Source organism: Diceros bicornis, chromosome 34, assembly GCF_020826845.1.
Source record: "Diceros bicornis minor isolate mBicDic1 chromosome 34, mDicBic1.mat.cur, whole genome shotgun sequence".
NCBI classification, from domain to species: domain Eukaryota; kingdom Metazoa; phylum Chordata; class Mammalia; order Perissodactyla; family Rhinocerotidae; genus Diceros; species Diceros bicornis.
This window is the reverse complement of record NC_080773.1, coordinates 37,712,981-37,738,095: the sequence shown is the minus strand read 5'-3', so window position 1 is coordinate 37,738,095 and position 25,115 is coordinate 37,712,981. Positions and strand designations below refer to the sequence as shown.

The 25,115-nt window shown below is 44.9% G+C and overlaps 1 protein-coding gene across 3 annotated transcripts in view; it reads left to right on the top strand.

The window, feature by feature from the left end:
• The window catches only part of ZNF606 (zinc finger protein 606), a 33,347-nt gene extending 16,201 nt beyond the window's left edge, over nt 1-17,146 (top strand). For 2 of the 3 annotated variants that reach the window (XM_058530621.1, XM_058530622.1), the window contains one exon: nt 1,431-4,231. In XM_058530621.1, the coding sequence (XP_058386604.1) occupies nt 1,431-3,409 (1,979 nt within the window). In that variant the 3' untranslated portion in view covers nt 3,410-4,231. Of the gene's footprint in view, nt 1-1,430; nt 4,232-17,015 lie in introns of those variants that run through there. The other variant, XM_058530623.1, reaches the window with a different exon arrangement.
• Nucleotides 17,147-25,115: the final 7,969 nt, after the last annotated feature.

The following is a 25,115-nucleotide window of genomic DNA, read 5'->3' as shown; positions in this document are numbered from 1 at the left end:
AATGGGAAACTAACACAGACTCCTTCAGTTGTTGGAGGACTGATACTTCAGCAGTAATGACAGGTGGCTTCCATATATTGAATTTGCCAGACATTTCACTGGATTCACAATCTCATTTAATCATCAGAAAAGTCCTGAAAGGATAGTGGCAGAGCCAGTGTTTAAATACAGATTATCAGGCTATAACCCCTCTGTCTGTTTCATCACGGTATGCTGTCTGTCATGTCTATATCTCTTGTGTCATTGCTCTACAAATGATTCTGTAGTCATTAGAAGAATTCTAACTTTAGAGGTGTCCTTAAAGCATAATGATTTTTGCCCTTTGGGCTGATGAATTTTGTGTCATTGACTGAACTTTATGGAGTAGGAAATAATGTGAAAGCATGTTATCCTAGATAACATCCTGGCATAAAGTCTCTGTTGGTGATACTTTCTCTTAATCCACCCCCTCCTTTTTCAGACATGTGTCAAAATAGGGGAGCAGTAAGGATTTTATAACAGAAATGCATTAGGACATTTTAATAATTTAAACAGTCATTGCTCATCTGTCTTTTAAGCCATTAAATAGTTCTTATTTTTCACCTTAATAGCACTCACTGTGTCATTTTGTCAGGGATCCCCAGACCACCCCCAGGTTCAGTGATTCACTAGAAGAACTCACAGAGCTCAGGAGTCATTATACTCAGGATTATGATCTGTTACAGGGAGGGGATACACAGCAACATCAGCAAAGGGAGAAGGCTCATGGAGCTGTCTGGAGGAAACCAAGGGCAAGCTGTCAGTAGTCCTTTCCCAGTGTGCATGCAGAGGACACACTTAATTCCTTCAGCAACAGGCTGTGAGGACATGTGTGAAATGTCATCTACTGGGAAGCTTGCAGGAGCCTTGGAATCCAGGGTGTTGACTGGGGTTGGTCACGCAGGCACTGACTGCAGGCACTGAGGCTCTAGATCCCAGAGGAAAGCAGGTGTTACCTAAATGACACTGTACAAACTATGTAGAGAAACTGGTACAGTGTCTTCAGGGCCTCAAGCAGGCAGAACATTCTTATCAGGCAGACCATTCCAAGACCTCAGTTCCTAGGAGTTGGCCAAGGGCCAGGCAGCACACAGGCCTTCTTGGGAATGTACGAAGTTTGAGCATCTCAGGCTTCCTGCATGCCCTTATTCTGGTTGTCCTTTTGTGGTAAAAGTGTTCCTACCTGGGTTTTACTAGTTTTCAGGACACACGTTGCACCCTGGTTAACTGCTTTTGTTCATGTTTCACTGCTCTCCTCTTCCCTGTTGTGACCTTTCTCTGGGTCACAAGTCACTTGAACATAAGTTCACACTTACCTTTTCAGTAAATATGGACAACATATGGCACCTTTTCCACACTGTTCTTAGAGGTTCTAGCTCTATGCTGTCATGGTTTTTTTCTGTTTATTTCAGAATGGATGAGAATTCTTGAAAGCAAAGTGTTGATCCCAACACAGAGCATTTTTGAAGAACAATCCCATAGCATGAAGTTGGAAAGGTACATATGGGATGATCCTTGGTTCTCCAGGTTAGAAGTTTTGGGATGTAAAGACCAATTAGAAATGTACCACATGAACCAGAGCACAGCTATGAGGCAAATGGTCTTCATGCAAAAGCAAGTATTGTCTCAGAGAGGCTCTGAGTTCTGTGAACTTGGGGCAGAGTGTAACCAGAGCTTTGTCCCATCTCAGAGAATTTCTCAAATAGAACATTTCTATAAGCCTGATACAAGTGCTGAAAGCTGGAGATGTAACTCAGCCATAATGTATGCAGATAAGATTACCTGTGAAAATAATAATTATGACAAACCCTTCTACCAGTCAGTGCAACCTATCCACCCTGCAAGGATGCAAACTGGGGATAATCTTTTCAAATGTACTGATGCTGTTCAGTCTTTCAATCATATACTACATTTTGGTGATCATAAGGGAAATTATACTGGAGAAAAACTCTATGAATATAAGGAATGCCATCAAATCTTTAACCAAAGCCCACCATTTAATGAACATCCAAGACTTCATATTGGAGAAAACCAATATGATTACAAAGAATATGAGAATATCTTTTACTTCTCGTCCTTTATGGAACATCAAAAAATTGGTACTGTAGAGAAAGCATATAAATACAATGAATGGGAGAAAGTCTTTGGGTATGACTCATTCCTTACTCAACATACAAGCACTTACACTGCAGAGAAACCCTATGAATATAATGAATGTGGGACATCTTTCATCTGGAGCTCTTACCTTATCCAACATAAGAAAACTCATACCGGAGAGAAACCCTATGAATGTGATAAATGTGGAAAAGTTTTTAGGAATCGTTCAGCCCTTACTAAACATGAACGGACCCACACTGGAATAAAACCCTACGAATGTAATAAATGTGGAAAAGCCTTCAGCTGGAATTCTCATCTTATTGTACATAAGAGAATTCATACGGGAGAGAAACCTTATGTATGTAATGAATGTGGGAAATCTTTCAACTGGAACTCTCATCTTATTGGACATCAGAGAACTCATACTGGAGAGAAACCTTTTGAATGTACTGAGTGTGGAAAATCTTTCAGCTGGAGCTCCCATCTTATTGCCCATATGAGAATGCATACTGGAGAGAAGCCCTTTAAATGTGATGAATGTGAAAAGGCTTTTAGGGATTACTCAGCCCTTAGTAAACATGAAAGAACTCACTCTGGAGCAAAACCATATAAATGTACTGAATGTGGAAAATCTTTCAGCTGGAGCTCCCATCTTATTGCTCATCAGAGGACTCACACGGGAGAGAAACCCTATAACTGTCAGGAATGCGGCAAAGCATTCAGAGAACGCTCAGCTCTCACTAAACATGAAATAATTCATTCTGGAATTAAGCCCTATGAATGTAATAAATGTGGAAAATCTTGCAGCCAGATGGCTCACCTTGTTAGACATCAAAGGACTCATACTGGAGAAAAGCCCTATGAATGCAATAAATGTGGAAAATCCTTCAGCCAGAGCTGTCACCTTGTTGCTCATCGGAGAATTCACACTGGTGAGAAACCCTATAAATGTAATCAGTGTGAAAGATCCTTTAACTGTAGCTCTCACCTCATTGCACACCGGAGAACTCATACAGGAGAGAAACCATATAGATGTAACGAATGTGGGAAAGCATTTAATGAGAGTTCTTCCCTTATTGTACATCTGAGAAACCATACTGGAGAAAAACCCTACAAATGTACTCATTGTGAGAAAGCTTTCTGTAAGAATTCTTCTCTTATTATTCATCAGAGAATGCATAGCGGAGAGAAACGCTTTATATGCAGTGACTGCGGAAAAGCCTTTAGTGGTCACGCAGCCCTACTTCAACACCAGAGAACTCACAGTGAAGAGAAACTCTGTGAATTGAATTGATGAAAGACTTTTCATTTGTTGTACATTTGATAACACATTGAAAAAAATCCCTATCAGTATAATCAAGAGGAGAAATTTATTAGAGTTGAGTAAGACTTCTCCCCTTATTATTCCATAGAAAATCTCTTCTTAGAAGAAAGCTGTGAATGAAAAGAATAGGGAAAAGCTTTCAGCAGTTACGTAGCCCTTATTTAACAACAGATTATTACAGTGAACAAAACTCCAAATTCCCCTCATGGTCCACCAGGAATCCTACTTGAGGAACATGAACATAGGGAATGAGACATCTTTTAGTAAGAGATCTCAACAATTTGTGGATCAGAGGGCATTGTTAAGGTAAAAACCTTATGCTAGGAAAAGTGTTTCAACTGGAAATACACTTTTTCATCAAGCTAGAATATGGGATGGGAAGCTTTACAATCACATTTTGTGCATAATTATGGAAATACAAATTTTGCTATTATAAAGGGAGGGTCTGGGTGCCCTTTAAGGAATAGAATGTGGAATACTAAATCTGAATTTAAGAAAAAAACAGTATTGAATAGGATATTTACTGTTGAACAAGATGAACCTTAGAAAAGATTAGTAAATGAGATTAGTAATGGTGGAAAGGTTATTGCCTAGAAGTATGAGACTGATGTTTTGGAACAAAAGGTGATACATAATAACCCCCTGTGTCAATGTCCACGGTTTACTCGTTACTGCATTGTTGGACAATTAGTTTGTAATTTGTTTTAGGCAATCACTATAAGTTATAATTATGGACACTGTATCAATATACATAACATGAAGGAATAAAAAGGACACAGAATTGTATATACATATCTACTATAATATCTAAAAGATGTATATGGATAAGGACTGGAAAGACCCATGGAGAAATTAACCCAGTTAATTTAAGATTGTTTTTAAGTGTCACAAACACGTACATCACTTACCATGTGCTAGGCTTTGTTTTAAATGCTTTTCAAATATTAACTTGTTCAATCCCCTTAGTTCTATTAGCTAGGTACTATTATTATCCCAGTTTTACAAGTGGAGAAACTGAGTGAGGCAGAGATGTTGAGAAACCTACCTAAGGACACAACAGCTAGAAAGGATTGGAGCTGAGATTGTTTGGCTCCAGAGTTCACGTTTTTAACCACTATGTTATGCTGCCTCTCCAGTGATTTTTTTTCCCTAACTTTTTTTTCTTTTGTTCACTGTTTCTATAGTAGATATTTGATAATAAAAATCAAGAAATTCCTCAACAATGAGAAAGAAAGTTACCTGGCTTTCTGTCCTGAAGGATTTCTGGTAACATGAGAGCTAAGGTCCCTTTGGAATATGAAGTCTGGATTGGACATTCAGAACTACTGCATTTTCTGTGACCTGGGTTTGCTAGAATATCACTGCCCACAACCCTGAGAATTACAACATAGCAGGGGCTGGGGTACTCACTGGAGGTTTGGCCAAGTCTGAGGAATGCCCTTGATGGGTTTAGTAGAATGCCCCTCAGGGGGCAAAGGGCAAGAGACACTGCTGCACATGGGAGCAGCATTTCTCAAGGTCTTCCTTGAAATCAGTGTTTATATTTTCTTTTATCTTCTCCAGATGAAAAGATTGCTTGATAGAAGGGAATCCAGTCCATCATGCAGAGTGAGGAAATCTCTGAGTGCTCACAGGGGAAAGGGAGCAAGATGGTAGGAGAACTTGAGAGGCTTCCCTCCAGTTCACAAACATTTCCTGCATTTCCTTAAGAAGGGCTATAATTAGGGGCAACAATCCTTCCTGAATAGGCTTCAAGTGTATTGGTTAGAAATCCAGGTACAGAGAGTTCATCAGGTTATCCAGGGGTCCATGACTCTGCAGTGGTTGAGAAACAGTGGCTTCCTGGTGTCATGGGGAGGCTGTGTTCACCGTCTGACTCCTGTGGCTGGAGCTCACATAGGTATGTAACATCTGATTCCCTACTTTTCAGGGCTTAATGCATAGTCATCACCCAATAAATGTTGCAGGAGTAAATTAATTGAATGGATTTCTTATGTGATTTGTGCCAAAAGCCGTGGAAAGAACAGAGTTAGCAATATTATCTCTGTAAGAGAAAGCAGCCTAATGTATCGAGTCCTACTGCCAGTATGAGGGTATTGTATTCTAACACCCAAAGAGATAGACTTGGAGCAAATTCAGATTCTCTGACTTAGGGACTCAAGGATTTCATAAGTCATACAGAATATGTCACAAGCATCCTGGCAAGTTATTCTATAACTATATATTACCAAGCTTAATATCTCTTAAGAAATATTTCTAAAAGGGCCTCCTGTGGCCCAGTCCACATCACAAGTCAAGAGAAAGTCCCAGACTTCTTCCTCCTGGAAGGATTCCCTGCCCTCCACCCCCCACCACACACAGCTTTTATACACAACGTGCCCTTGATGTCCATGACTCCTAGCTCCCTGTATCTACTTCAACATGGCTCAGGTCATTGCCCTTTTGACCTCACCTTCCACCCCTCCCCAACTCTGAAAGTTTCTGCTGGGCCCAGTTTGAACTCTCCTTCAGCTATTAGCTCCCCTTTCACCTTCCTGCTGTGACTGAAACTTGGGTCTCCCCTATGCACGGTGTCTCTTATGATCCTTCCAAGGGGTGGCTGCTTTCTCTCCTCTTCTCATTTGCTGCTTCTAGATCGTTGCTGCTCCCTTCTCTAAAACAGGTCCGACTCCTGAGTCTTGGGATACCAGACTATCATCTGGGTTCTCCTTGCTGTAGTGATCTATCAATGGATCCTTCATCCACATATAAAAGATTTCAGCTCCTGCCTCACTACATATAAAGTTACCCCCATCATACTCCTTCCTGATTCCACTGTCCATGTAGATGATCTTCCTGTGTCCCGACCTCACAGTTCTTTGACCTTTCTGCTCATGGTTTTGTCAACGACCCTGCCACAACCAGTCACTCCCATTGTTATCCCTAGGACCATTCCATTACCAGTGACTGGAACCTCCACCATCTGCTTCAAGCATCTCTTCCTAAGCTAGTTGGCTATTTAGTACTGAAGGGGAGGAAAACTATCCTCTACCCATTCTGGGTCCTTTATGGCTGGGCTACAAATTAAATTGACATGAGACTGAATAGCAGGAGAACATCAAACAAAGCTTTCTAACATGTATACATGGCAGAAACCAGGGAAACAGTTTTCTCGACAAGTGGCAGAGGTTCTCTTCTTGAATAGATTTAGATAAAGACAAAGGAGGATGTTGGGAGTGGGACAGTCAGCCATGGGAGACCACCAGGGAGCACAGCAATCAAGAGTATGTAGATTTAAGTCCTCTCCTTCCATACTGATAAGAGTTTCTAGAAATAAGGTCACCACCCCCTTCCCATTACAGAGAGGGAGATACCTTTACAAATGGAGATGTTCCTTACAAATGTAAATGTTTGATAAACAGAACTTTGATAAGAATGGGCTTAGCAAGGACCCTCCTAGTCTATCCATACCCAGAGTTAAATTCGTTTAGGCAGTTAGTGGGGGAGGTCAAATGTCCATCAGAGAAAATAAGGTAAAGAGACATATTTTGAGGTGGCCAATTTTGATCTCCCCCAGTACCAAGATTTCAGCAGTCCCATGACAGCCTTCCCTCATTCTCAGTCCTATCAGATGACTTTGCTTCCTATTTCCCTGAGAAAAATGGGAGCAACCAGCAGAGGCCTTCCAAACATCTCTCCACCTGCTCTATCCACCTTCCAGTGCCAGTGCCTTTCTGCGAGTGACTGTATATAACCTAGCAGGGTTGGCACCAGAGCCTGTCCCCTCTCCACTACTCAAGGACATTGCTCCAGCAAGTTCCCCTATCTTATATCATCAGGTTTTCTCTATTACTGGATTATTCCCATCAACATGCAAACATGCTTAAAGAAGAAAAAAAACCCCTCTTGATTCTTCATACCATATCACCTAGCTCTGCCATCATTTCTCTGCTTCATTTTAGAAAGCAAAATTTCACAAGAGTTGTCTGTTCTTGCTGTCTCCACTCCCTTTCCATTCCTTCCTGAACCCCCTCGAAACCTACCTCCTGGCTGCCAAATGACCTCCACATTGCTATGTCCAGTGGTCAATTCTGTTTTCTTCTTCCTGGACATTATCAGCAGCATTTTAGATAATGGATCATTTCCTCCATGAAACATGTTCTTCACCTGGCTTTCATTACTTGCCTCTGCCTCTCTGCCCTTCATTTCCGGTCCCCTTTGCTGTTTCCTCCCACCTCCCTTACCTCTTACAGTCAGGTGGCCCATTTCCTGTCGGCTCACACTCTCTTGATGATCTCTTCCAGTCTTGAGGCTTTAAAGACCACTGGTATGCTGATGACTTTCTAGGCTAGTTTGAGGAGCTTTGAAAAAATGTCTACACCCTTGTAACCACCACTACAATCAAAATAGAGAATATTTTCACTTCTCCAAAAATTTCCTTCTTTGCAGTTCATTCCAGCCGTGTGTCTGCGTAGTCACTACATATTAGAATTGTCTTTTTGAGTTTTACGTAAATAGACTCAAACAATATTCTACTTCTCCGCTACCTTTTGTGACTGGATTCTTTCACTCAACATAATGTTTTTTTGAGGCTCATCTGTGTTGCAGCGTTATCAGTAGTTTACTCCTTTTTCTGTTGAGTAACACTCCATGATGTGCATGTGCCCCGTTAGTCATCCTGTTCACCTGTTGACGGACATTAAGTTGTTTCCAGTTCTTGGCTATCGTAAACATAGCTGCTATGGACATTCTTCTACAAGGCTTGCTGTGTATACAAGTTTCCCTTTATCTTGGGTAAAAACCTCGGGGTGGAAGAGCTGGGTTGTATGGTAAGTGTATGTTTAACTTGATAAGACACTGTCTATGGGCCTTTTAATCTGACATCTTTAATCTGTTTTACATTCTGGGAAATTTATCTTATTTTTTAAATATTTCATCCTTTCCATTTAAAAAGTTTCTCTTTTGGGGAACCCTTTATTCAGATGTTAGCATGTCTATGTCTATTGTTCATATCTCTTAACTTTTCTTTTATGTTTTCTAGCTTTTCTTCTATGTTCTCTAATTCCTTTTCCTTTCTTCCTTTTTTTTTTTTTTGTGAGGAAGATCGGCCCTGAGCTAACATCTGCCAATCCTCTTTTTTTGCTGAGGAAGACTGGCCCTGGGCTAACATCCATGCCCACCTTCCTCTACTTTATATGGGACGCTGCCACAGCATGGCTTGCCAAGCGTGTGTCGGTGCACGCCCGGGATCCGAACTGGCGAACCCCGGGCCACCGCAGCAGAGCGCACGCACTTAACCACTTGCGCCACCGGGCCAGCCCCTCCTTTCTTCCTTTTGCCTGAACATTTCCTCAATTGCTCTTCCAGTTTGCTAATTTCTCAGCTGTCCACTTTGCTATTTATTTCCTCTATTGTGTCTTCATTTCAACAATTGTTTTACATACCTAATATTTCTCATTGGTTCTTTTTTATTATTCTCATTTCCCATTGCTAATATCATGCCTATCTCTTTAAATGTATTTAATAGACAAATTTAAAATTTTAGCCCATCTGTTCTAATATATCTCCTTCTGATGGAATCTGTAATCCAGTGTATTGTTTTTCTTTTGAAATAGTTATGTGAAGAAAACTGCTTATACGCCAGCCCCGGTGGTCTAGTGGTTAAGTTCAGCACATTCCGCTTTGGCAGCCTGGGTTCAGTTCCCAGGTACAGACCTACACGGTTCTGTTAGCTGCCATTCTGTGCTGGCGGCCCATGTACTAAAAAAAAATAGAGGAAGATTGGCATGGATGTTAACTGAGGGTGAATCTTCCTCAGCAAAAAAGAGAGAAAGTTGCTTATTACCTTGGCCAGAGACTGCATTTCCCTTGGGGTCATAGACTGCTCCATCAGTTGTTACGCATACACGTCACAGGATCAGGTCCTGGTCCCCATAAACCCCATTTGTTCATGGGTGGGGGGATGGATCCTGGGATGGGGAGGTTGAGGCATCAGAAAACCAGTCAATTATCCTCATCCCACAAGATAACTCCTTGGAATGTGATTCACCAGCCCAGGGCTTTGAAGAGGCAGGGTGGAGAAACACGTGCCTGAGGTAAGGGGGTCTCCGCCTGTCTCTCAGCTATTCATAAGCACAGGTTACTGCCCTCCTTGGTTCCACTCCTCAGGAAGCCTGGGCCAGAGGCTGGGTTACTGCAGCTGTGGGGACCGTCTGTTGTTCCAAGGCAAAGGCAGGGGAGAAGCAAGAGCAAACTCCAGAAGTTCCTTTTCTATTTTTTTCTTACAGCTCAGCTGTGCTGCCTCCTGCCCCAGCCACCCAGCCCAGCACACTAGTTCAAATCAATTATCAACTCAGGTCTTGCTAACAGTTTCTGGTATTTCCTAATCTCTTAAATTATACCTGGGTTTATCTCAGGTAGTGCCTGTGGTTGAGCTGCCTTGTAGGAACCAGAATAGGAATCTCAGTTGTAAATCTTCTTTGTCTCAACGTGAGGTCTGTGGAAAGGTCTTGAGACCACATCCCTTGGCCTGTCAACGTCTCCACAGGGGCAGCACACAACACTGGCAAGTCCAAGGCCAAGAGGCCCTATTTAAAATGGAGACCCTCAGTCTTCATTCTTGGTTCCCTTACCCACACTACTCCTCTAGTTTACACTTTCACAACACACATCAACTTCAAGCACACTATACAACCAACTTACTCATTATGCTTCTTTTTATTGCCTCACTCTTACTAGACACAAGCTCCAGGAGGGCAGGGGTTTTCACTGTTCTGTGCTGTACCCAGGACCTGGAACAGTGCCTGACAAGTAGCAGGTTCTCAACAAATGTCTGTTGGATGAAAGGCCAAACCAACATTAGGGTTAATCCCAAAGCACCAAACACAGACTCTAAACACCCTCCTGTGTTATCATGACATTGGAAGCGTCCTGACAGTCCAGGGAGGGCAACCCAGACCAAAGGGAAGATCTTGGGGGTGGATTTGTGCAGAGCATATAGACGGGACAATGGGTGAGGTTGATCTACAGTTTGGATGATTGGAGAAACAAGTCTCCATGCTTAAGAACTTCCTGGATGCCGTGCTTGCTCCAGTTTACTTACTGGATGTTATCCTTGTCCAGTGAATAAACCAGCTGGACTGGGAGGCCGTAAGCTCATTCTTTTGGAGCTTGGAGTAAACTGGATGGGGGCTGCCAAATGGCCACTCACTGCCTCAATGGATCTTCCAGTGCCTCACCACTGCCAGGGGGTGCAAACACCCCAAGCAGAGGGCAGAGAGGAGATCTTCCACAACTGATATTATATGTAAATACATGTGAGCAAGTCTTTTAAGGTCATGATAATAAATAGCCCAGTTACAATCATCCCAACTCCGGACATCCTCATTTCCAGTACACTCATGGGACTGAGCTCACTCAGACATGAGTGGAGTGTGTATTAGCTATTACAGAAAGCATAACCCACTTCACCATTAGAAATGGTGAAAGGTGTGCTGGCCTGGTGGCGTAGTGATTAAGTTCACACACTCTGCTTTGGCGGCCTGGGGTTCACAGGTTCAGATCCCAGGCACAGACCGATGCACCACTCATCAAGCCCTGCTGTGGTGGCGTCCCATATACAAAACAGAGGAAGATGGGCACAAATGTTAGCTCACGGCTAATATTCCTCAGCAAAAAAGAGGAAGATTGATAGAGGTTACCTCAGGGCCAATGTTCCTCACACATACACCAAAAATAAATAAATAATGAAATAAACAAACAGATGTACACAATGGTTAAAAAAAAAGAAATGGTGAAAGGGATATAAGAGGGTGGGGAAGGGTAGTGAGTGCCAGCCTCTTTCAGTAATCAGCTCTGAGGACAGTGATGACACATAGGTGATGCCACTGGCCAGTGATTTCACCTTATGGCTGCAACTTGGGGAGAGTTACAGATAGAGAACAGAAGCAGGTGAGTCTGAAGCGTGGACAACAACATTTGGGTCACCATGAGAGGGAAAGAGTGCACTGGAAAACAGCTCATGTGCTTGTTCGTTCATTCATGCATTCAGCAAACCCTCCTGGAGGGGCTGGTGTATGTGGAGCCCTGGGTCGGCTCTGTGATGCCCTCAAGGAGCCACGGTCCCCGGGCTGAGGTGTTGGGTACATCAGTGAGGACACGGCAGGTTGTTGGGGCCACAACAGGGTATGAGCAGGTGTGGTGGGAATGCCAAAAGAGGCACCACAGTCAGAACAGGGAGTCAGGGTGGGCCTTCCAGGGAGACGAAACCACTCCTTATTTCTGTCTATGGCCAGAAAATAGTGATAAAACCACCAGCCATTTCCCCTGCTCTGGGTTTTTTTTTTCAGAGAGGGAAAAGGAAACACTTGCCTTGCAGTTCAGAACATGAGACTCAAGGTTTTGTTCAACAAAAAGAGACGAGCGCAGGTCTGTGTTTTGGACACTGCCATCGAAGCAGCAAAGGGTAGGGTGGGCCTAAGCAGGAGAATGAAGAAAAAGTTGGGGAGACAGACTGGGGGCAAGGCCTGGGACCAAAAAGAGACTGAAGAGGAAACACATGGGGCAGGGCGAGGGAGGACAGGGAGCAAGCTGTCCCTGGCTTGGGGTCCTGTCCAGCCAGCTTCAGTTCCAGCCTGCCACGGAGACTCTTCCTTCATCAGCCCCACAGTCAGCCCACATGCTGGGGTCTTGCGTCCTCAGGGCTCCCCTCCCTCCTCCGGCCTACGCTTCTGGCCACTGCTTTCCCTCCACCCCATTCCACCCAGACTGAGACCTACCTTAGCAGGAACCACTAGGTGAGTGGCTGCTCCTTCTCAGTGTGGGACAGACAGGGTTCATCCTTTTGTTCATCCATTCAACAAATGTTTACAGAATGCCAACTACGTGCCAGGCTTTGTGTGAGGCCCTGAGACACAGAAGCACCAAAATAGCACCCTTGCTTTCACGCAGCTGAGTTTGTGAGGGTAGTCAAATAATGAAAAATATATTTATATAATAAGTACTCTGAAGAAAAATGAAATAGAATACATTAAGGAAAGAGATGGAGCCATGAGAATGGAAAAAAAGAAATACAATACACAAAGGAAGATGAGATTCCACAGAAAGACTGTCCCATAAAGAGACAGGCGTTAGCAGAACATGCAAAGTGAGGCTAGCAGTTGAGAACGCAAGACCAGGAGTGCTGTCATCAATAGAGAATGGGGTACTGACTTAAAGAGAGGAGCCTCGTGTCTCTGAGACTGAGGGCGTGTGTGAAAGAGATGGTGGTGAAACAGAAAGAACTGAAAGCCTTTGAGATGGCCCCACAAAGGGGGCTAGCCTCATTCTCAGAACAGGGGGCTCTGAAAAGAGTGTTCAGACCTGAATGTCTGAAGACTCTGCCCTCAGAAGCAACATTTGAAGAGATAATAGCTGGAAATTTCTCCAAAGTGATGAAAGACATCAAATCAACTACATAAACAAATCAAAGAAAACCCCACTGAGTAGATCATAGACAAGCTGCTGAAAACCAATGAGATCACCTTGAAAACAGCCAAATAAAAAAGACACATTAACTTCAAAGAAACAGCAATATGGCTGCTAGTGGACTTCACAGGAGAACAACGGAAGCCAGCGGCAATGGGATGACAGAGCTCAGGTGCTGAAAGAAAATAAATGCCTCAACATCACTAATTATTAGAGAAATGCAAATCAAAACTACCATGAGATATCACCTCACACCCATCAGAATGGCTATAATTAACAAGACAAAAAATAACAAATGTTGGAGAGGATGTGGAGAAAAGAGAACCCTCATACACTGCTGGTGGGAATGCAAACTGGTGCAGCCACTATGGCAAACAGTATGGAGATTTCTCAAAAAATTTAAAATAGAAATACCATACGATCCAGCTATCCCACTACTGGGTATTTATCAAAGAACATGAAATCAACAATACAAAGAGACTTATGCACCCCTATGTTCACTGCAGCATAAGTCACAACAGCCAAGACGTGGAAGCAATCCAAGTGCCCATCAACTGATGAATGGATAAAGAAGATGTGGTATATATATACAATGGAATACTACTCAGCCATAAAAAAAGACAAAATTGTCCCATTTGCAACAACATGGATGGACCTTGAGGGTATTATGTTAAGTGAAATAAGCCAGACAGAGAAAGACAAGCACCATATGATTTCACTCATATGTGGAAGATAAACACATGGATAAGGAGAACAGATTAGTGGTTACCAGAGGGGAAGGCAGTGGAGGGGAGGGCGAAAGGAGTAAATGGGCACATATGTATGGTGACAGATAAAAACTAGACTATTGCGGGTGAGATGCAGTCTATACAGAAACTGATATATAATAATGTACACCTGGGGCCAGCCCCATGGCTTAAGGGTTAAATGCACGCGCTCCGCTACTGGCGGCCCGGGTTCAGATCCCGGGCGCGCATGGACGCACCCCTTCTCCGGCCATGTTGAGGCCGCATCCCACATACAGCAACTAGAAGGATGTGCAACTATGACATACAACTATCTACTGGGGCTTTGGGGAAAAAAAAAAGACGATGTTAGCTCAGAGCCGGTCTTCCTCAGCAAAAAGAGGAGGATTAGCATGGATGTCAGCTCAGGGCTGATCTCCCTCACACACACAAAAAATAATAATAATGTACACCTGAAATTACAGTGTTATAAACCATTATGACCTCAATAAAATAAATAAATGCCAACTTTGTACTCTTTACCCATCAAAAATATCCTTTAAAAATGAAGATGAGAGACATTCAGATGAACCAAAGTGATGGAATTTTTACCTGTGGACCAGAACTAAAATAAAAACTTCAGGCAAAGGAAAATCGTTCAGGACAAAAACATGAAAATGCAGAAGCACAAAGAGGAAAAACCGATGATTTCATATTTGGTGGGGCTGATGCTTCCCCCTCCTGTCACGTGGGTCTCACATTCCAGGTTATATCCCTGAGATGCTCCCTGACCTCCCAGCCAACACAGACCTCACTTTCCGTCTCATCGCCTGTTTTTATTTGCTTCTGTTAATGAGAGGTTTGGGGATTCGATCGGAGACGTAAAAGACACTTTCCACTCCAAACAAATGGACTGAAGGTATATTTTATTATATAGAGGATAGTAAAGGCGATACTCTGTAAACAGATCCAAATAGGTCAAGTATTAAGAGGGAAAAAACATCAGCCCGACTGGAAAGGGAAAACACCCACATCGGCTGAAGAGAAATGACACAATCAACCGGAAAGAGAAACACCAGGTTGACCGAAAAGAGAACACATCAAATCAATTACTTCATATCAAATCAATTACTTCACATCAAATCAATTACTTCACATCAAATCAATTACTCACAACATCCACGCCCCACTGCCGGGAGAGCCCTGTCAATCAACGCGGCTGGGCAAGGATCACACGTCCTGGGCAAGGTGTCCCTTCCACAGGTGGAACTCTCACCAGGTCTCAGTTTCCAGCAGTTTTTATACCATCAGTAATTTTCAGAGTAAGCAATTACAGAGTTTGCAGAGCAAGCATTTTGTGTTCCCATGCACAAAATGGTTATCAGTGGCGTACGTGCACTGAGCCCCCTGGCTAACGTCCCAGCCCAGTAGTTGTGTACGTGCATTGTTCTCTTTGGTTATCGTCCCAGCCCGGCACAGATGGCCAGTCCATCCCGTGCTACAACGCTCCAAGAGCCTTGAAATGTTGCAACTTGCAACTCCCTCCGTGAGAGAAGGGCCAGTTCCCACCACGCAGAAAGCAGCTTTTATATTTCTTTTTGTGCTGGTGGCTGTAGGTCAATGGAGCAGCCAAACATGGCTGTACTCGTGTCAAGACAGCTTCGTAGCACGTCACTTTTTAACATCGCCTTGTTCATTTCTTCCCTTCCTTATTGTCCACTCCTTCTCCCGACACCACACACTAGGCTGTGAGCTCCGTGGGGGTTGGGACTTCATTGGTCCTGTTTATGCTGTGTCCCTAGTGCCCAGCACAGCACCTATAGCACGGTGAGTGCTTGGAACATACCAGTGTGTGTGTGGGGGTATCTGATTGTGCTTCCCAGCAGCCTAACCTCATCAGCTGGGAGAAACCATGAGTTCTCCCCCTCCTGGGTCTCGTGACCATGGAGAAGAGACTGTGGGGTTGACTGGGAGGTGGGGGCCACAAGGAGAAGGGCTTTGCAATGTTAGGCAGATGGCCAAAGACCCCTCTATGTGGGAGGACTAGTCAAGGGGCTCAGCCATAGAATGGGGGAGATCAAGGAGTCAGTTAATTCAGAGAAGCAACAAATCAGTCTTACCTTGTGGACAGAGGAGAGAAGTAGAAGGGAATGTGAGCAGTTCTGGGGTGTCCCCAGCAATACAGAGTCTTTGAGTCACGAGGGTCAGGGTTCATCCCAGCCTCCTCTGCAGATGCTACTCTTTCTACCCTGGCAACGGCCCTGCCTTGTGACATCACAGAGACAAAAATCCCTCTGCAGATGGAGTAAGCAGAATTTAATGGGGAGCACCTGTGCTCAAGGTGGGTCCTCTTGGTGGGAAGAACTGGAGAGGAGTCTCCAGAGATATTTGTGCCCCAAAGAGGGAGGGTGTGGAAAATTGAGGACCGGAATCACAGGGAACCTGCTCAGATTTCCCAGTGAGAAATCACCAAGTTTGGCCATGATTCCCTAACTCCTGATCCTAAAAGTCACCACAGGGCTTCTTAAAAATACAGACCCCTGGCCCCAACTCAGATCTACTAGACCCAGAAATCTCTATTTTCAACCAGTGCTCTAGAGATTCTTGTCATCCTGGGAGCAGATGTCTGGTGGGGCCTGACACGGTTTACACCATATAGGAAAGAAGCCAGCTGGGCTTGGGGCCCAAGCAAGGCTGCCAGGGCTCGAACACAGCCCCACGCAATGATGACGCCATAGGAGAAGAAGGTGGCAGTCCAGGCTTCATGTGGTCTCGTGAGCCACTCCCAAGATCCTCCTCTAAAGGCTGTGGATGTGAGATGACAATGTTGAACTTTACCTCTGAGCTCCTGGAAAACAGCAACAGTTAAATCTCTCCAACCTTTTGTGTTCTGGGAAATGGCTTACTGCAAAGGACCACCCTTCCCCACAGGGCAGATAAGACTCTCAATGACCCCCTTTTTTATGTAAGACAAGGCCAGATACAGACTGTCCAGATTTACGTTGTCTCATAAATGATTTGCTAAACTGTTTGTCCACACAAATCAATCAGAACAGAAGGCTGTAAACTTGACTTCACCAAATTTTAGTTAAGCTTCTTCCCTCCCCAAAGACCCCTGAACTTTGACTCACTCTTAAGGTTAAACAAGTATTAGAATGCCGAACAATCCCCTTAAAAGCCCCTCTCAAGACATCTCCTGCTCCACTGCCCCACTCCACACCTGGTTCTTCCCAGCATTGTTTACTCCTCCCTGTGAAAGAAAATTCCTTTCTGCTTGACCTGTGAGATGCCTGCAGATCTTACTGTCAGAGTGTTCTCCTACTGCAATAGTCCCTCTCCTTACTGCAAAAGTCTTTTTGAATAAAGTCTCTCCTTACCTAAGATTGATTTTTGTGTTTTTTTGGTAGATGTTGGCTCCAGGTCCTGGTTCTGGGTCTGGATCTGCCCGAAACCATGTACGAAGGCTGTGCTTCTGTATTGGGATGATATTCTCGGGGCACTGGGAACCACGCAGCAGCTTTAACCAGGAAGGACAGAAGATGCTTTGCTTTTTTTTTTTTTTTTAAAAAGGTCCCTCTGGCTGCTGTGTGGATAATGGACTAATGGAGACAATCGTCTGACAGAAAGACAAGCGTGGAGGCTGCTGTAACTGTTGGGGCATGAGACCGTTGTGCAGGCTTGGATCAACGTGATGTGGACGTTGCGGACAGAAGTGAGGAAACACTTCAACCTACAGATTCAAAGAGCTCAGTGCACCTCAAGACAAGATTAACAGAAAGAATAACACATCACAGTGAAAGTACTGAAGCCCAAAAAAAACTCAAAGCAGCAAAAGGCCGTGGTTTTGACGGAGAGGCTTGGATTCGATTTACATCCCTGCCAATAACAAAACTCCTAACCTCAAGCAAAAAGGTTCAGGCAACTGGAAACAACCTGGGCAGGCAGAAACAGCGGGAACCCTCTCCTGGCAGCAAGGGACCGTCCCGGGGAGGTCCACACGCCGCGTCCCTCTCTTCTTCTCCAGGGGTCTCCCCGGCGGCCTCGCCCGCAGGAGCAGAACGCACTGCCGAGGACTCACGGGCACAGGGGCCCGCGGCGGCCGTCAGGGTCGCCGGCGAGGCTGAGAGCCGAGGGACGCGCAGGAGCCCACCCCAGTCTGCGGCACTCCCCTCCCGTGCCCCAGGGCAACCGCAGAGCACGGGCGGCCGGAGCAGGACCTCGGCCGGCCCGGCGGCGCCCCGTGACTCCTCGTCCCGCCCCACCGCTCCCTGCAGGCCCCGCTCCGGCCTCCCGCCGCTCGGGCACCGTCGCGCCTTCCCGCCTCAGGGCGCCTCTCCCGCCGTTCCCGCCGCCGCAGCGCTTTCCTGACCCCTGGGCGCGGGGGCTGCCCGGCTCTGCGGCGAGGGGTATTCAGAGCCCACTAGACTGGGCTTGGGCCGGAAGCGGTAGGATTCCGGCGGTCTCGCTCCTGACCCCGCCCTCCTCCGGACCGGGGCGCGCGGACAACCGCCGTGTGCGGCGGCGTCTGGGGGACAGCGCTGGTTTCCCCGGCAGCCGAAGGGGCTAGCCGGCCGTGTGGCGATTTCGGTTACCTAGGAAACGCGGCTGGGCTGCGCGGCCTTCTGGGACTTGTAGTCCACCGGACGGGGCCTTGTTCTCGTCCGGAAGCGGGGCGGACGGAGTGGGGTCTAGTACTAGGACTGCAACACCCTGAAGGCATCGCGGCGTGAGTCCGACCAATGGAAACGCGCCATGGTCGGCCCGAGCAGCCCGGTGAATATGGCGGGAGCTGCGAGGCCTTCTGGGCATTGTAGTCCACTAACCCCTCTGCTGGCCTAGTCCCGCAAGCGGAGCCCCTGGGAGGCTTGGACTACAACGCCCAGAAGGGTTCGCGGCGTGCCTCCGACCAATGGGGGCGCGGTGGGCGGCCTGGGATAGGAGGTGCTGGTTACCCTGCTCTCCTTTCTCCGCCTCCCCATTGTCTTCGGTCCTCTTTGAGTTTCGTTACCGGAGCGCGTTGGTGATCGCGTGGTGGCGAGAAAGTCCTCTGGCTCCTGGGCAGCGCTCGTAACCCTCAGATCCGGCCCGTTCACGTGCCCACGAGGACACCGGACGTGGGTTGCTGCAGCGGGGATAGCCCAGGCGGCGGTTTGCAAATAAATGTTAAAACAACAGGTCTGCTATGTGCCAGCCGTAGATGGGATATATAACCGGGGAATGCCACTTTGCAAACTCACAAGAATTTAATGTTGTGGGAAAAAAACAAAATTAATCAAAACCTATAGCAGTAAATTTACAAACGTTACCAAGCGACGATAATGAAAATGTGAATGATTAAGAAACACAATCCCAGTTGTTCCTTCATGAGTAGACCCAGTAATATAGAAGTGTGAGTTTTCCCTAGATCAATCTACACACTTAAGAATATCCAGCTCAATGGCTCTTCACTTTTTAAAAATAACATCTTTTAAAAAGAAATGGGGGGCCTGCCCCTTGGCGTAGCAGGTAAGTGTCTGCGCTCCACTGCTGGCGGCCCAGGTTCGGATCCTCGGCGTGCACCAATGCACTGCTTGTCAGGACATGCTGTGGTGGCCTCCCATATAAAGTAGAGGAAGATGGGTACGGATGTTAGCTCAGGGCCAGTCTTCCTCAGCAAAAAGAGGAGGATTGGCATGGATGTTAGCTTAGGGCTGATCTTCCTTCCACACACACAAAAATAAATAAAATAAAAAGAAATGAGCCATTGAGCCATGAAAAGACGTGGAGGAACCTTACATACATGTTACTAAGTGAAAGAAGATCAGCTGAAAAGGCTCCACACTGTATGATTCCAAGTATGTGACATTTTGGAAAAGGCAAAACTATGGGACAGTATAAAAGTCAGGGGTTGCCAGGGTTGGGGGGAGGGAGGGATGACAAGGTGGAGCAGACAGGACTTTTAGAGCAGTGCAACTATGCTGTAGGACGCTATAAGGTTGGGTATATGTCGTGATAACATTTGTCAAAACCCGTGGACTGTATAACACCCGGAGTCAGCCCTAATATAAACTATGGACTTTGAGTACAGAGTGTCAATGTAGGTTCATTGATTGTAATATCTGGTGTGGAAGGCTGATAATGGATGAGGCTGGGGGCGGGCAGGGGGTGTATGGGAACTCTTTTCTGTGAACCTAAAGCTGCTCTAAAAAACAGTCTATTAAAAAAAAAACAGTTTTGATGAGATATTCACATACCACAACGTTAACCTTTTTAGAGTGGTTTTTCGTGTATTCACAAAGTTGTGCATCGATCACCATTATTTAAGTCCAGAACATTTCATCACTCCAAAAAGAAACCCCATTAGCAGTTACTCTACTCCCTCTTCCTTCCTCCCTCCAGCCCTTGGGAACCAATAATCTAAATTCTGTCTATGGATTTGCCTATTTGGGACATTTCATATAAATGGAATGCTATAATATGTGGCCTTTTGCTTTTGGCTTCTTTAACTTAGGATAATGTTTTCATGATTCATCAGTGTTGTAGCCTGTATCATTACTTTGCCCCTTTTTATGGATGGATAATATTCTATCATATGGATAGACTACATTTTGTTTATCCATTCGTCAGTTGATGGACATTTGGGTTATTTCCAGTTTTTGGTTATTATAAATAATGTTATGAACACTCTTCTGTGTTCTTTTAGGTGATGGTCAGTCAGGTGTGGCCACAAGAGGGGACACAGGAAAGGCCCAGGAAGACAAAGTTTTTTAGACTCACAGGTTCTAGAGAGATGGAGTCACTGCACACCACACGGCTCCACACAGCAGGAGTGCCACAGGCGTGGGCTTACCCAAGCAGGTGGGGAGCAGAGAGCGAGATCTTTTATGGAGATCAGGGTGGAGAACACAGGAACAGGTGTGCGGGGATATCACTGGGGCATTTGAGTGTCGCTAGGTCACATTCAGGGGAGGGCAAAGGGGAAGCCCCTTTGTCGAGGCCAGGCTTATTACTCAGGTCACCTGGTCACCTGGGTGGGGTGCTCACAGACTGTTTGTGGGGATGTTGAAGCAGCAGGAAAATATGAAGTTTTGAAATTTACAATACAATTGACCCTGTAGTGCCTCAACATCATTAACAATACTGATTGGGATGGATAATGCTCGCCACCTGGGTTGCGACTGGAACGACTTGATTTAGCCACCCAAGGCTTTGATAAAGGTGACAACGAGGAAGACTCCTATGAGCATATGAAGAGGGTTTGGAACCCAGTTCGCAATCAGGTACCCCACTTTGCGGGGGAAAGCAAAGAGTACAAGCCAAGGTTAGGCACCTCTGGATTTAAGGGAATCTGGTGGAAGGTTTTGGTTATGCTATGAAAGATTTTTACCTCTTGGCCTAAACCTTGTAGTCTGGCCTGTAGCTGTCCAGAAGTATTAAGGTAAGTACAGCAAGAAGTGCCCTGAATGGCACAGACGCCTCCTTTCCTGACTAGTAAATAGTGAAAGCCCACTGTTATCCATGACCATTTGGGCTCAGACACCCGTGGGCTTGTTCTAGAAGGGACAATGTTTTGTAACCACTTTTTCACTGGGGAAACATTTGGAGGAGTCGGCAAGGAAAAATATATGAGGTGCTGTGCCCATGAGTTTGGGCCACAATAGAACCTGAAGGTGCTGTTATTCAGAGCATGATACACCCGTGGGGATGTTATCTTAAGGAGAGTGAAGGCCCCAGTGTAGGGAACTGGTCACGTGCAGTTGGCTCCTGGGCACAAGCAGTAAGCGTGTAGGGGTGACTGGATTATAATGTGCAGCCGTCCCAGGTGAGTAAGGATGAAGGCAGTTGGTGTATTTAAGTGAATGGGGGCTTTGGGGGTTTCCCTTGGAAGCCGTGTGAGAACTTGGTACAGCGCAGCATCACCAGGGAGGATGTGCAGGTGGGATCCCAGGTCCAGGGGACCTTGGTGGCAGGCCCAGCGGTTGTGAAGGGCTGGGGCCATGGCTGAAACTTAGGCAGCCTGTACATACGTGTTGGGGGTCTTGGTCTGTTGCCAGGGTGGCATGGTTGTGATATAGGTGAGAGGAAGACAGGAAGTGTTTGCGGAGTCATATGTGTGAGTATACGTTCCTGGGCACCAGCCTCAGCAATGCTGGGGTGTGGGTGGCCCTGTTGTGGTCGGAGTTGCGGGGGAACAGATCATGGGAAATCTTTAGAAGGGCGCATAGGAATGGCACATCCGGGGGTTAAAGGCTAGACATGGCAGAGAAGACGCTTTTCTTCAGGAGGGACTCCCTGCTGGGTGGCATTTAAGATGCAGTGGTTTGCATCCCACAGAGGTTTAATGTCCTCTATGGCTGCTCTGCGTTCAGGGGGTTATGAGCTCACGATTTCACAGGCGGGTTTCAGCAGAGCAGGATCCAGGGGGAAACAACGTACAATCTGAGGGAAATAGTACTCCCAGGGTTCATGTTCATACATGAAGACAACATCCCAGCTCACTGGGATCAGTCAGGGGTAGCAGAGGAATTAGCACCGAGCACCAAGTGTGGGGGTTATTTAAAAGGTAAGTATTCAAACTAGAGTCCACGTCTGGAGCAGAGGCAGTTGTCTGAGGCCAAGTCACCTCCGTCAGTGACGTCTTGGGCTGGGACAACATCCTCTGAGGTGAAGTCACCTCCGTCAGCAGGGTAATGGGCTTGGTTGATGTCGTCTGAGGAGATGTCACTTCTATTGATGAGTTCTTGGGCTGGGTCGCTGTCTTCTGAGTCCAGGTCATCTCCACTGGCAAGTTATTGGGCTGCATCGATGTCTTCTGAGGTGAAGACAACTCTGGTGGCAACACAGTAGGCTAGGCAGATGTGGTCAGAGGCGAAGTTACATTTATCAGCGAGGTCTTTGGCTGGAGCAATGTCACCTGAGGCAAAGTCACCTCCAAAGGTGAGGGACTGGGCTTCGAGGATGTCTTCTGAGGTGAAGTCGCCTTCACCAGCAAGGTCTTTGGCTGTGGCAATGTTTTCGAGGTGACGTTCCCTCCGTCTGCAAGCTCTAGCCCTAACCCTAAACAACTTAGACAACTTTTTAGGTGAATTCACAGCCATTGGCCAAGTCTTGGACAGGGGCGATGTCTTTTGAGGCAAAGTCACCTCCATCATGGCGGTCTTGGGCTGAGGCATTGCCGTCTCAAGGGAAGGCCGACCTTATCACACTGGGTCACCTGGTCACCTGGGCAGAGTGCTCACAGCCTGTTTGTGGGAATATTGAGGCAGCAGGAAAACGTGAAGTTTTAAAATTTATAATGCAAACGTTTGTGTACAAGTTTTTGTGTGAACATGTTTTTGATTCTCTTGGATACCATACCATAACCCTGTTTAACTTTTGGGGGAACTACCAAACCATTTACCAAAGTTACTTCACCACTTTACATTCCCATAAGCAATGTATCAGCGTTCCAATTTCTCCACATCCTTGCCAACATTTGTTATTATCTGTCTTTTGATTATAGCCATCTTAGTGGATGTGAAGTGGTATCTCATTATGGTTTTGATTTACATTTCCCTGATGACTAATGATGTTGAGCATCTTTCATGTGCTTATTGGCCATTTTTATATCTTTAAAGATGTATTCAAATCTTTTGCCCATTTTTTGAGTTGTTTGTACAACTCAAATACAATACAAGACCCTTACTTTTCATTTACTTTTTTCTAGAGGTATAACTTGCATAAAGTAGAGTGCACTAGTCTCATGAATTTTTTGTGCATCCATCACCCAGATCAATATATAGCACATGTCTAGCACCCAGAAGGCTCCCTTTTGCCACCTCCTAGTCAACATCCCCCAGCCAGCAACCAATTTTCTGACTTCTATCATCATAAGATCATTTTGCTGTTCTAGAACTTCATACACATGAAGTCATACAGTATATATCCTTTTGTATCTGGCCTCTTTTGGTAAACATTATATCTTTGTGATTCATCCATGTTGTTGAGTGTAGCAGTAGTAGTTCCTTCTTTATTATTGCTTCATAAAATTCCATTGTTTGAATAGAACACAATTTAGTTTCCATTTCTACTGTTGGTATATTTGGGAGTCGCTTCTATTTTCAGATTTTCTTGCCTTATGCTGCTGTAAAAACATTCTTGCAGGTGTCTTTTGGGGGGCATCTGCACTCATTTCTGTTCTTTATATTCCCAAGAGGGGAATTGCTGGGTCATGGGTCTATGTATGGTTCCTTTAAACAGTTTTCTTTTTTTTTTTTTTTTTTTGCGAGGAAGATCAGCCCTGAGCTAACATCCCATGCCAATCCTCCTCTTTTTTTGCTGAGGAAGATTGGCCCTGAGCTAACATCTGTGCCCATCTTCCTCTGCTTTATATGGGATGCCACCACAGCATGGCTTGACAAGCAGGGCATTGGTGCCTGCCCGGGATCTGAACCCGAGAACCCCAGGCTGCAGAAGCAGAGCGCACGCACTTAACCACTTGCACCACCAGGCCGGCCCCTAAATAGTTTTCTGATGTGGTTTTTACCAGTGCACACTTCCACAGTAATGTAACAGAGTCCCAGTTGCTCCACATCCTCATCAACACTTGGTACTGTCAGTACTTTCATTGTTTTGCCTTTGTGGTGGAGGTGTAGTGTTATCTCATTATGGGTTTGGTTTTAATTAAAAATAAATTCCCCTGTTTTTTCATAATCAAATTCCATATTCATTATAGAAAAACTAAAAAAATACAGATAACCAAATAAATAAATAATCCTACCATTGAGAATTACCAAAGATACTGCAAGGCATTTTCTCTGTTTATTATGTGTACATTGTATGCCTATAGAGATGACATATTTAATAACACTTTTTTATCCAAATGAGATAAGAAGTGTTGTTTTGTAACTTAATATTATGATGTTAATGTATGTATCTTCATGTCAAATATTTATCAACAAAAATTTATCTACAAAAAAATTGTCATTTTAAAGGTTGAATGAGATTCTATTTTATAGATTTACAATAATGTTTGCAAACCTTCTTGTTTTTGACATTTTAGTTTCTTTCCAGATTTTTGTTATAACAGTTTTTGAATGGCTACACCTAACTAATCTTTGTGTACATCCTTAACTATTTCCTTAGAAAAAATTCCTAAAAGTGAAATTGTCAAAATGTTTGAATATCTTTAATGCTTTTACTAGTGATTGCTCCCCTAAAGAATGTGAAAATCCTGCATTTGTAAAATTGGAAAATCATGCCAATTTTCCTTCCTTAACAAACCCAAAGAGAGAATATTGTCCTCTTTGTAAGGTTTTTAATTGCACATTCAATTTTCTTTAATAGGACTGGGACTATTCAGATGCTCTCTATCTTCCTGTGTCAGTTCTGTGAGTAGTGTTCTTCATGATGTTTGTTTCATCTAAATTGCCAAATGCATTTTTGGAGCCAGACTGCCTGCATTAAACCTTAGTCAGGGTACTTATGTCATCTTTGCCAGTTTGCTCATCTCTAAAAAGGAAAAAAAATAATATTATTTATCTCTTAGT